The sequence below is a fragment of the Chinchilla lanigera genome, unplaced genomic scaffold (genome assembly GCF_000276665.1).
Source record: "Chinchilla lanigera isolate Chin_1 unplaced genomic scaffold, ChiLan1.0 scaffold00054, whole genome shotgun sequence".
Lineage (NCBI taxonomy): Eukaryota > Metazoa > Chordata > Mammalia > Rodentia > Chinchillidae > Chinchilla > Chinchilla lanigera.
In genome coordinates, this window is record NW_004955455.1 from 14,709,982 (window position 1) to 14,723,134 (window position 13,153).

Consider the following 13,153-nt stretch of genomic DNA (forward strand, 5'->3'; position numbering starts at 1 on the left):
ATTTAGAATTATCTGAGAGAAATAAATCTGTTATGTTCCTGGGCTAGCATGTGGGCACTCATTCTAGTTTTTTTAATACCTCAGGAAGACTAAAGAAAGATTCATGAACTTTCTTAAATTAGAAAGTATGGCTATGAGCTCTAGTCATTGCTAAATTGAGTTGATGACAGTTTCTTTGTACTATTTTATAATCCTCGAGGGCTAATTTTTACCAGTGGTCCTATTAAGCAGTATGGCAGAATGGAAAGAATTTATGTTTTAAATTCAGTTGTGGTTTAAACCAGTTATATGGTATGTGCCATTGCCATTTTTATGGCTACAGGAGAATTATTTGACCTTTTCAGGTCTTGATTTCTTTAGCTGTTTGGTTGGGAAGACTAAAGATTCTGTGTGAAGACCCTAGTATAGTGCCTAATATTAGAAATCACATATGTAAATCTTAGTAGGCCTGAGTTGTTGTATTGATGGTGTATTATTATACATACGAACATACTATGTTTGTTCCTGGTATATTTTAATTTCATCTTTTGTGTGTGTGTGTCTTTTTCTTTCTTTCTTTCTTTTTTTTTTTTTTTTTGAGATAGAGTTTTGCTATGTAGTTCAAAGCTGGTCTTCAAGACACTACTGTATAACCCAGGCTGGCCTCCAACTTGAGATCCTGTAGTCTCAGGCTCCCAAGTTCTGGAATTACAGGCATGTACCACCACACCCAGCTAATTTCATCTTTCTGATTCTATGCAGTATTTTTAAAACCATGTAATTTTTAAATTAAGTTTATTGGTACATTGTAGGTGTACATAATGATCACATTCATCATAGGGAATTTGTACCTGTACATAACTTTATTCTTTTTTTTCCACATTCCCCTACCCTCCCTCCTCCTTCTCCTTCTTATTTACAAAAGCTTTGTTCCTATTTTTTCTTCTTTTCTCATTTTGTTTTTCTTTTCCCTTCCTTCCTTTCCCTCTCCTGCTTCCCTAGATTCCCTTTCCATTTGAACATTTTCTTCCTGTTTCACAGTATCTATTATACATCTTGGTTCTTACTTGCACTTTTGGTTTCTTGTATTAGAGAAACAGTGCGGTATTTGTACTCGTGTGTCTGATTTATTTCACTTAAGAGTATGGTCTCAAAGTGCATCCGTTTATCTAGAAATGTCTCAAGTTTATCATTCTTTATGGTAGAGTAATACTCTATTCTACATAAAAACACCACAGTTTCTTTTATGCATTCAGCAGTTGATGGGCACTTGGGCTATTTCTAAAATTTAGTTATTACAAACTGCTGCTATAAACATGGATGTGCATATATCACTGTGATATGATGCTTTTAATTCTTTCAGGAGGATATCAGGAAGGGGAATAGTTGAGTCTAATGGAACATCTACTTCTAGTTTTTTGAGGAATCTCCACACTGATTTCCACCTTAAAACCATGTATTTGTAAACAAATATAATTATGCATTTGTTCATCTTTTTGACACAAATAATTGCATTTTTATGATAATTTGAATCTAGAAATAGATTCACAGGTTTGCTTCAAAATATTTTAAACCATTAGATAAAGATTTTTGTGTTTTGGAGATACACATTTATGAGAAATTTGGACAGCAGAGCTTGGAATGGTTTTAAACTATAAACATGATTGTATATGAAGACATTTTAATATAATTAGATACACACCCATGATAGAAATTTTTTCTTGGACAATTTCAGTAATGTTATTCTTCCTTTTATCAAGGATTAATTCAAAATTTAAATCTAGATCTTCAAATATCCATTTTCTACTTGTAATTTTGTTATCTTTTTATTAAGCTTGTTTGGTATTGTATTGTGATGTTTTCCAGTGGTGCTTAGTATAATATTTAATTCTAGCTTTAAAGGAAATAAATTGTTTTAAAAACAATTGAACATTTTTCAGTTCTTTGGGCTGACTTATTTACCAAATTTTGGTAGTTCTGCTGTTATGTCACTTGCTTTTGTGATACAGCACTTTCCAGAATAACTTTGTAAAGAACATAGAGCAGGTGGTAGTGTCAGCCCTTGCCTCTGAGAGCACAGAAGTACTGATGTGAGTAGTGGAAGTGCCAGGGTTAGGAAACCATTCTGAAGCAAAGCCAAATGTTTTGTCTGCTGAACTGTGCTGGATGTTACTGGTGAAAGTGTTCTTGTGAGTAAATTACTGTGCATAGATTTTCTTGCATTGATGCATTTGATGTTTAAATCTCTGATGTATCTTAATTTTCTAACTCTTTAAATATGGCTGATGTCATCATTAATGGTTCACATGTATGGTTTTATTTTTATTCCCCTCTTCTCTTTCCTCCTCTGACCTAAATTGTTCGGCACAGAACACTTTTTTTTTTAGGTGATAATAAGTCTTGTACTTAGCTTGTCTGATTTCAGTTACTCCCTTTTATTCTTTTTATTTGGTTTCTTTTGATATTTATTTAAAAATTAATGTTAGGCCTTCTGATTAAAATAGACATTGTTTTTATTTGAAGAAAAAAGGAATTTGATAAGTGGACAGAGGTATGAACAAGTTAAAGAATAGTAGTACTTCTATTAGTATGATAATGATATCATTTATGTTTTTACATGTGCCAGACACTGTCCAAAGAGCTTTACATATATATATATATATATAGTAATTACTCAGTATCTGAAGTCTGTGGATGCTTAATCCTTTGTATAAACACAGCATTTGTATATAGTCTGTGTACTTCCCATTGTATACTTTAGTTCATCTCTAGACTACTTATAACTAAAGCAATATGAATAGGTGTGATAGTATATTATTTAGAGAATAATGACAAAAAATGTGCATGTTGAATACAGCCTTGGCTTTTTCCTTAGTATTATCTATCTGTGATTGGTTGAATTTAGGGATGCTGAAACCACAGATAGAGAGAGCTGACCATATACTAACTCATTTAGTCAGCAACTCTGTGAGTAAGCACTGTTATCCTAATTTTGCAAGTCTGACAACTTGATCAGAGGCTGTATAACTTGCTAAGTGCTAGCATACATACAGCTAGTGTGTAAAGAACTGGGATTTAAACCCAGGAAGGCTGTAGTCAAATTATGCCCTGATCAGGTATGTGATAATAATTTCCTTCAGGTGGAAGAAGAACTGTAAATTAGCGCAAGGATATACTCTTCTATTAAATTGGCAGGGTTTTTTTGTTGTTTTGTTTTTTTGTTTTTGAGACAGGATCTTGCTATGTGGTTCAGGTTGGCCTTGGACTCATTGTATAGCCCAGGCTGGCCTCAAACTTGTAGCGATCTTCCACCCCCAGCCTCCCTAGCATGTGCCACCACGCCTGGCTAATTGGCAGCTATTTTAAAAGATACAGTTTGGGAGGAGATTGTTTATATTGAAGGGACCACCAAATTGATAAGCAGTGAGATAGGAGTTATTATGAATCTTGAAATACTGTTCCTTGACTGCTAGTTTTATATTAAGCAGTCTCTCTTAAGGAAATAATCAGGAAGATAAGACTGTTCCAGGTTGTTCATCAGTTCTAATAATTATTTTTGTTTGTTTTTTGTTTTTGGTATCAGGAATCGAACTCAGGACCTTGCATTTGTGGGCAGGTGCTTGTGCCGCTGAGCTATATCCCCAGCCTTCAGTTCTAATAATTATAATGGTGGAGGAAAGAAGTGGTCTAGTTGTTACAGGCTGGTTAAATTATTTTCTCCAAACAGTTAATAGAATATTATGCAAACATTGAATATTGTTTTTGAAGCATACTTAGAAATGTACAAAACTTACAGCGAATAGAAAAGCAGGATATAAAATCAGTATGATTTCAATTTTAGTATATGTGCTGCTAAAGTGAGTACTGATTTCAATTTTAAAAAATATGTATGTACAGAAAAACAACATAAAATATGGTACTAATAACTTTCTGGTGTATTTTTGAGAGCTGAATATGTATGTATGTTTATGTATGTGAGTGTGTGTGTGTGCAGGTGCATGTGCATGTGTATGTGCTGGGGGTTGAACTTGGGGCCTCATACATGTCAGGCAGGTGCTCTGCCACTGAGCTACACCTTCAGCTATAGAACCTTTTTCACACCAGTAATGTAGTACTTTCATATTCAGAGGAAATCAGGTGGCTTATACCAGAAAGCCTAAATGATGCTTTTATGAAAAATGTTTAGATTAGATTTCCCTATCATAGATATAAAGGACCGTAGCTGAATTTCAGGCAGTATTGTGTTGGATATTAAAGCTTTTTAATTTGGATTGAAGAAACTATTTTTTGCTGCTTAAATATGATCATTATAGTGATTATTAGTGCTTTAAACTTGTTTCACTTATTCTAGTAGACTATATGGCTATTTTTCTACCTAGTGGTATTTGTTTTTTGAAAAAGAATTTGTTGACAAAATGATTGCCTTTGCGGGGGAGTAGCTTAATGAGTAAGGATTGAATGCCAGGGACATGTGGGCTGTTGGATACGGAATTAAGTTGTGAATCCGTCTACTCTCAGTTTTGAGAACACAGTTACAGTTTATAGCTACTTAAGGAATTTAGCTTTTTTTGTGTTGAGATATCTTTGAAATTACTTCCTTTAAATCTAATCTTTAAGAAATCTTAAAATGTAAATGTGTGTAATGGAACAAAGTTACAGTTTCTGTTCTGTGCTTGTTTAAAGTCCCATGTTTTAAAATGTGTTTAAAAAACAAAAGACCAAACTACATTAGGGAATTGTTATAGAAGCAACGCTTTCCTGTGTGCTGCATGTTAAGTAACATGGATAAATTGCTGATAACTGCGTCAGTTTTGTTAGCAGCTTCTTCCTAAATAGCCTTTTGGCATTCATGATGAAGTACCGTGATACCGCATGCTAACAGCTTTCCTGATTCAAAAGATTTTTAAAATGTAGCTTCTAAATGGGAAGAAATCGAAGATACCATTTGAAAGAAATTGTTTTACTTCCATAGGTTGAGTATCCCTTATCTGAAAAGCTTGGGACCAGAAATATTTGAGGTTTTGGAACTTTTTTTCTTTTCTTCTGATCTTCTAATATTTGCATAGACTTTCTGGCTGACATCCCTAATTGGGAGAGTTTTGGACTTCGGATTTTAGATTAGGAATGCCCAACTTGTGTACACTTATTTTTAAACTATCTGGTTTCTGAATATAATTTATGAGTTAAGTAAGGGATAAGGTAGAAAGTATTTTTTATATTTACATTAAATGTTGGAGTAAATAGATTCAACAGCAAATAATTTTATTTTGGAATTTAATATAAAGAAGAACATAGAAACCTTAACTTGCCCTCCTTCAGGAAGTGGTGGCATATATCCTTCATTGGGAAAAATTTTGTGATGTGAAGCTTAGTGTAAATAGTTATCTTAGCAAGCTTGTTTTTCTCTGTGGAAAGTTTTCTTTTTGTGGTCTGTTAGTAAAAAAGTAAAATAAAAAAAAAAATTTCTTTTCTTTTTCCAGGCTGAACTCACAGGAATCAAATGGCGTAGGTACAATTTTGGAGGGCATGGGGACTGTGGACCCATAATTTCAGCCCCAGCCCAAGATGATCCAATCCTGTTAAGTTTCATCCGCTGTCTGCAAGCCAACCTGCTGTGTGTATGGCGTCGAGATGTCAAACCAGATTGCAAAGAGTTATGGATATTCTGGTGGGGAGACGAACCCAATCTTGGGGGTGTAATACATCACGAACTGCAGGGTAAGGATGTTTTTAAAAACTATTTGTATTTTATTTTTTGGAAAAGTGGTAAAGTTTGAAGCAATTAAGATTTGCTTAACAGAAAGATTCCAAAATGTTTAGTAAAGGATATATCAGAAAAAAGGAAAAAAACTTTCACTGTACTTCCTCCAACCTCTACTTTTTTCTCAAATTTCTCTTTTCTTTTCCCAGTCTTGCTGAAAATTAGAACCTTGTGAAACTGCTATTGTAAAGGAAAGTATTGTATCCCCTGGGTGTGTTGGGGAGGAAACAAGGCTAAGAATCCACTGTTTTTAAATAATAATGTATTGTGAGTAATTAGCAGGGCAGTGAAATGAACAGAATTATTTTTTCTTGGACTGTGGCTGTTGTGGTTCATTGCCAGCTGAATTTTTGATGGAGGCTGAAAAGTAATACGAGAACTTAGTGCTAGACATTTTGGACAAAATTATGAGATGATCTTAGAGAGCATTTGGAGAAAGAGTATTATAAAAGATCTGGTCTGATTATTATAAAGGATCTTAGCAGATTTTTCCTTTCTTTTTTCCTGCATTTTATGTAATTCAGTGACTGCAGGAAATACTGGCTCAAGTATTGACTAATTTTAACTTCAGATAGCATCCGATATCTGGAAACTTTGAATTAATGTAAGAGTTTCATTATTTTAAGCTGCTTTTTATAGGTTTATAACCAGGGAAAATTTATCATTAGTTTTTGTTTCTGGTAAAAGTTTTTACCCCAATCCCAGTGGCTTCTATCTAATATTCTGTGGAAATTTTCTAAATCAAGACTAATTCTGATCTTTAAAGTGTTACTGCTTTTGACTTCATTTCCCAGAGCCCACTTTTATCTCTGTACTACTCTGTATTTTTTAAATTTGTGGTTGAAAACGTTTGGGTAGTATTTGAAATGTTTTGTTAGTGGTTGTTACTATTTTTTAAAGGAAGGAATAAATCTAACTAACTGTAGCATGTATCTGTGGGTTTGTTCTAAAGGTTCTAAATTTGCCTGCTGGATTTCCTGCCAACTTTTTGACACTTTCCTAACTTCTTTTGGCAGCCATTTTTAAATCCGTGATGTCTCCTGCTACAACAGCTAGGAGGCGGTAAACCACAGTGGATTAATGTAAAGCTACACTGTTTACTTTCTGGTCCGTTTAACTCAAATCTTTGGCCTGATTATTTTTTAGAGTGTTTGCTTTCTAAATATCAAAGCTCTTTCTAGTTGAGATTGCATATTTAGCTGGTTACTCAGAAAATATCAAGACTTAATTTTCATCTCAAAGCTTATTCATGTAGTTACTTGCTAAGTCAGGTAAAGTTGTTAGAACCTCTAGATTTCATTTACCAGACTTTTAAAATTGAGATACTTTCTGGAAGATACTTATAACATATCTGTTTGTTGATTTAAATGTGAAAATATCCATTGGCTTAAAGTTTTTTTTTCACATGTAGAGAAATACAGCCTTTATTTTTTTTCTTATGTATTTTTTGATTTTTTTCTGACTCTCATCTTCCATTTCTCTATTTCATATTGATTCTCTCGTGTTTTAACTTTTTTTTTTTTTTTTTAAAGGCAAGGTTTCACTGTGCAGTTCAGGCTGGTCTTGAACTCACTTTGTAGCCCAGGCTGGCCACAAACTCACAGCAATCCTCTTGCCTCAGCCTCCTGAGTGCTGGAATTACAGGCTTGGGCCATTAAGCCCTCTGAACATTTTTATAGTAGCAGCACAATCATTTTGTAGTGATGAGGAAACCAAATCCTGTTAATTATACTTACTTAATTGATGTGTAATGTTATTTAACTATACCAGCAAATGATCACTGAAGTTAGACATTATTGTTATTTCTAATTGGCTTAGTTACTGAGTTAACAAAAAGGTGTATACTACTTAAATTTCTTAGCTACAAAGTTAGGAAAACATAGAACCACAAAATATAGAGAAGAAAAAAAATACTAAAGTCTGAAACAGTGTGAGTACTCGATATGTTTATGTATAAATAATTGACACCATGTTGGTTTGTAACTCAGTTTTTTCATTTATTAATATGTTGTGAATATTTTCCCATGAGAATGATTGCTTTTTATTCTTTTTTCTTTTGAGTTTGAAAACTGTGTAAATTGTTTATCCTTTATGTGCCACCTGGAGATTATTGTAGTGATAGAACATCTGTCAGTGTTGAATGAGTCTCTTCCCTTTAATATGTTGAATTTTGAGGAAGTTATTAGATATAATCATATGGAGAGCCCATTTTTGTATGTAAAATTGGTTGGAAAGGGTAATGTGGGCCAAGGATATAGCTCAGTGGCACAAGCGCCTGCCTGGGAAGGGTAATGTATAACTTAGCCTAGTATTAGGAAATACGTGAAACAATTTGAAAAATGAGTGGTATATAGTAACTTTATTTCAAGTAAGTTGGACTATCATATAGCAATCATTAAAAAACAAAGTGCAAAGGGAGTATTTTAGTTGGTAGTCATAGAAATTGAGAATATTTAGGAATTTGTTCTTTAATATATTTGAGTCATTTCATTTGGGTAAAATAAATTTTAGCAGAATCTTTTTCGCACACTCTAGAGATAAACACAGTGTTTAATTTACTTAATAGCAGTACTAGGGATTGAACCTAGGACCTTCGCGTAGAGCTACATCCACAGTCCTTTTTTATTTCGAGACAGAGTCTTGTTAAGTTGCCAGGTTCGGGCTGGAACTTGTGATCCTTCTGCTTCACTCTCCCGCAGTGTTGAGATTACAGGTGTGAGCCACCATGCTCAGCTCTGCCTTGTATTTAAATGTATAAAGTACCTCATAAAATAATAATCCAGTGGAGAATGGGGGTAAGGGAACATGAAAAGAATTAACTTCTGTTATGTACATTTGCCAGTTTCCCAAGATGAATGTAATCATATACTGCAAACATGTATTAATAAAAATAAAAATTAAAAATATAGCTGATGTAGTGTACACCTTTAATCTCAGCCCTTGGGAAGCTGAGTCAAGAGGGTCTTTCTGAGTTTAGGGCTAGGTTGGGCTACATAGTGAGTTCAAGGCCACCCTGGAATACATAGAGAGCCCCTGTCTCAAAAAAGACATTTATATAAAATACATACATTGTTCACCTATTGTGATAACCTTAATACATTAATAAAAAAAAGATCCTACAGGATATACATGTTAGTTTCATATTATAGTTTTAGAGAATGCTTGAAATATCTGTGAAATAGTGTGAGACAGTAATGCATTTATTGTCTATCCCTGTCATTTGGATAAACATGTTTTGGACACTTCTTGGGGAAATTGTTGCAACATTGTATGGTGTAGTAGTTTTGGGCCTGTGCTCTGGATTGCTTGTGTTTGAATTCCTACATGGTCACTTAATTGCTGTGTCTTTGGTTGAGTTTTCGAACTTACTACTATCTCACTTCACTCACTAAATTGAGTTATGAACCTAAAGCTCACAGAGTATTTAGAGCAGTGCATGTAGCAGTTTATTTGTAATTATAATTGTTGCTGTTAACTACTGTGATGACAGAGTTAACTCATACATAAAAAATAAAAGGATTTCGCCATTATTTAAACCACTTGATTCTGTTTTGTGTAACATTTAATGCTTGCTGGTGTCTGTGAAATAATAATTTTTAAAGTGTATGTATAGGTTGAAGTAATTATCCTAGTTTTAATGTTTGGGTAGAATAACTGGGAATAATAAAATGTTAGAGTAGTGAAGATAACCCCTGCTCATATTGAATTTATCTGGACTTTCCTGACAAACCTTCATAGCATTAGGAAGAGGTTAGTACATTAGGGTATGACATTCCTATAGATAACGTTGCTGTCTTCTGCCCGTAACCCTGTCAAAGCAGTGGCCACGTATGTGGGTTCGGTTACAGGGATCTGATGGAATCTCTATCCTTGATAAGTCTATACTCTAGAAAAAGGTGAACACAAGACACGAATGTGTGTATGCTGGGAACACTGTGAGAACACAAGAGAAGTATGGTAGAGTAACTGCTTTCCAAACAGGCATTTAATTTCAGGGCATCAGTATCATCAGTGTTCTGTAAACTTGTAACAGGAACACTGTGAACTCTAGAGCTAAGGACAGACAGCCTTCTTGGTTTCTGCATTCATTCAGTCTCTAATATTTGGCAGCAGCTGTAATTAGAGCTGAATATATAAAATGGATTTTCATCCCTAAAAAGCTTGAGTCCTTGGGGAGGTTGCTAAATAATCTGTAATTCTAATACAGAGTAGAAAGTGCTAGGGTGAGGAATTTGGTCTTCTTTGATAGATTTTTGAGGCATTATTATAAATTTCTGATAAGGAAAGAGCTATAATAAGATGAATTTAGCAGTAATATATAAGATAAATATAAACAGGAAAACTGTAATATTGTAATAAATTATTCTAAATTGGATTATGAATTTAAACACTTAGTTCAGGATACAGATTAATTTAGAAAATACTAATGATTATATAGTAAACTTTATAATGAGTCTTTGGCAGTTTTATTTTATTGTGTATACTTTTGCTCTTTTTAGCTTGATGAAATTATTTTCCATATTTTTCAATTGGATTTTAGAGATTAAAACAGTATGTTAAATTGACTTCTAATCTAGCAAACAAAATCATCTTAGAAACACAGTCTTCTGGTCATTTCACTGCCCATTAGTGAAAGGACCTCGAAATTCCAGAATCGCATGAAGAGAAAGCGCAAACCTCAAGGGACTAGAGATTGTCTCAAAGCTTTAAGAACCTCTAATGCAAAAGTATCAGGTACAACCTGGTGTGTACTTAAGAATGTTTGTTTAATCAATGAATGAGACCTATTTTATGTGGTTTTAACATAGCATAGTATTGCACCTGCAGAAGGTTAATGTATAATATGTACATATCATTTAAAAGCGATGAGACATTTTTATTTCTGATTCTAATTCCCAAGAGAGTAGAAATATTTAATTTTCTTTTATGTTCTGCAGAAAAAAATCTTAGCACTAAATATTCACTGCCTATAATTTTAAAATTTAATAGTGTGTTATCCCTTTTCCTTTTGATTATTGCAGGTAGACGAATGTGTATCATAACAATTTTGGTTATACACCTCTAAAAATGATTGTCGTAGTATGAGTGTCAGAAGTTTTAAGAATTGGCTTTATTGTGAGGGTAGAGGCAGAATGGCAGTTCCTACCCTTTGTCATGTTATTAAGAGACATAATTACTGCTTATTTCTGTTTTTTAAGAGTGCTGCCACCTATGTCAGGATTTGTGGGTCACTGTAAAAACAGTGTTAGGTGTTGGAGAGCTAGGAAAAGTGGATCTGACTTTCTGACAGTGGACCAGTATAACATAATTTAAAACACTCATACTATTTGTTTATAATGTTGAACTGATTGGAAGCTTTTGGAAGAATAAAGGGGATAGTGACGGAAGGCTGAGAAAAGGGAAGGGGGAGCCAGTTGGTTAGTGTGAGAGTCTGTGTAGATTATAATCTATATTCCACATGGTGGCATGTTGTAACTCTTGCTTAGATATACCAAAGGAAGAACCAGCCTCCTTTATCTCTCTCATGTCTTTATTTTAAAAAATGTTTTTATATATGTATATATCCCCCAATAAACCATTTGAAGGTAATTTTCAGACATTGCAAATCCTTGACCTTAAATACTTCAGCTTGTAAATCCTATGAGAATTGGGATATTTTCTTATATAACCATAAAACTATTATCATTCTTAAATTTAATGTTGTTATAATTGGAATGTCTAATACTCAGTTCGTATCTAAATTTCTGTAGTTTTCCGAATAATACCTTTTATAGCTTTTCCTCTCTTTGAGCCAAGATCTAGTTAGAATAACACATTCCATATAAATGTTTCCTGTCTTTAGGCTCTTCCAAGACAGACTTCCAAGCTTTCCTTTTTTTCCTGCGCTCCTTTATGTTATTAGTAGGGAGAAGTTCAGTTGCCTTATGCAATTTTTTTTTTTTTTTTTTGAATATGACTAGGCTCTTTCTAACCTTGCTTTGGTAGGTTTTTTTTTTTTTATTCTAAAAATAAAACGAGGAAAACATTAACAGACAGCCTTTGACAAAATAGCAAAAGAACAGTACAGACAATACACAGTTACAAATAAAGTGGTAGGAAATTAACAATGCTTGTTGTATTACATATTGATATCTTCAAAGTGGTTCTCATGAAAACAGATAGAGACATGCAATATTGATCAGTCAAGGACTCATTGACAGTTTCTTTCAGCCTTACACAGTTTCTTTACTTTGAAATTGTTTAGCTGCTTCCTCACGATGAGAACCAACTTAAGCATTTTTGGCCAGAACATTGAGTAGGTAATGCTGTGTACTTCCCATGGCGTGCATAACATCAGGGGAACAGCTCGTCAGTTTCTCCCAATTTTGATGGCACTAAGTTTGATCACTTGATCAAGGTAGTGTCTGCTGGATTTCTCCAGTGCAAAGGCATTCTTGCTTTCTGTGATTATTAAGTAGATTTGAGGTGAAATTTTGAGACTGTGTGAATATCCTTTTCTTCAAATGAGCCTCATTTTGAGCCTACTTAAGTCAATAGAAAACTTCCTTAACTATATGCTTTTATAAAAGCTGTCAAGAGATCAAATGAAGACTAGGCTGTGTTCTTAAGTCAGAGAGGAGGTCAGGATAAGGGAAGAAAGTCACTGAAGCTTTGGCAAAGGCAAATTATGATAGCAAATGCCAGCACCAGAAAATTAATAGCCCTTAAGAAATGTCACAGAAAGTGGTGACGTTGAATTTTCTAAAACCATTGGAGTATAGTAGTAGTATATAATTTAAGAACATATGAACCTTCAGTTGCTTTTTGACTTCTGATTATCTTGGACTAAATAAAATCAAATACTTTTGATCAGTATTATAAATGGGTTTATTATCAATTGAAATGAAAAAAAGCTGTCTGGGAAAGTAATGGCCTTTTATACTTATAAAATTGATAGGAATGAATTATTTATAAGTAAGATATTCAGTTTGGAAATTTCTTTCAAGGAGAAGATTTGATCCCTAATTTTTTTCTTACTTTCATATCTCTTTTTCATTAGTGGTGGTAAATTTTGAATCACTGAAATTAATCTCTGAATTGCTGATTTTTTACATTATTGTATTTATTTGTTAAGTATAGAATTCTGGTGGTCTTATTACATGGGTTCTGTAGCATTGTAGATTTGTAGTGTTTTATGTATTAACATTTGTTTCACAATTTTTGAGATTATTTACACAGTGTGCCAAAAGTAAGTTTTACTTTACCTTTCATATCTATTATTTTGTGGATAAAAATAGAGAAAATACATTGGTATTTGGTGAGAAACAACACTTGCAAGATGAAGTATATATCCAGAGGTAAATGATAGCTAGTTCTAAGTAGTTTGTTAGGAAAATCTACCTTGATTTTATTGGATTCTAATTTATTCAAATC

The 13,153-nt window shown here is 33.5% G+C and overlaps 1 protein-coding gene across 1 annotated transcript in view; it reads left to right on the forward strand.

Moving 5' to 3' along the window:
- The window catches only part of Med13l (mediator complex subunit 13-like), a gene marked incomplete at its 5' end in the record, with an annotated part of 280,811 nt that overhangs the window by 30,566 nt on the left and 237,092 nt on the right, over positions 1-13,153 (forward strand). Inside the window, 1 exon segment of the mRNA XM_005396553.2 lies at positions 5,460-5,697. Coding sequence (XP_005396610.1) covers positions 5,460-5,697 — 238 coding nt within the window.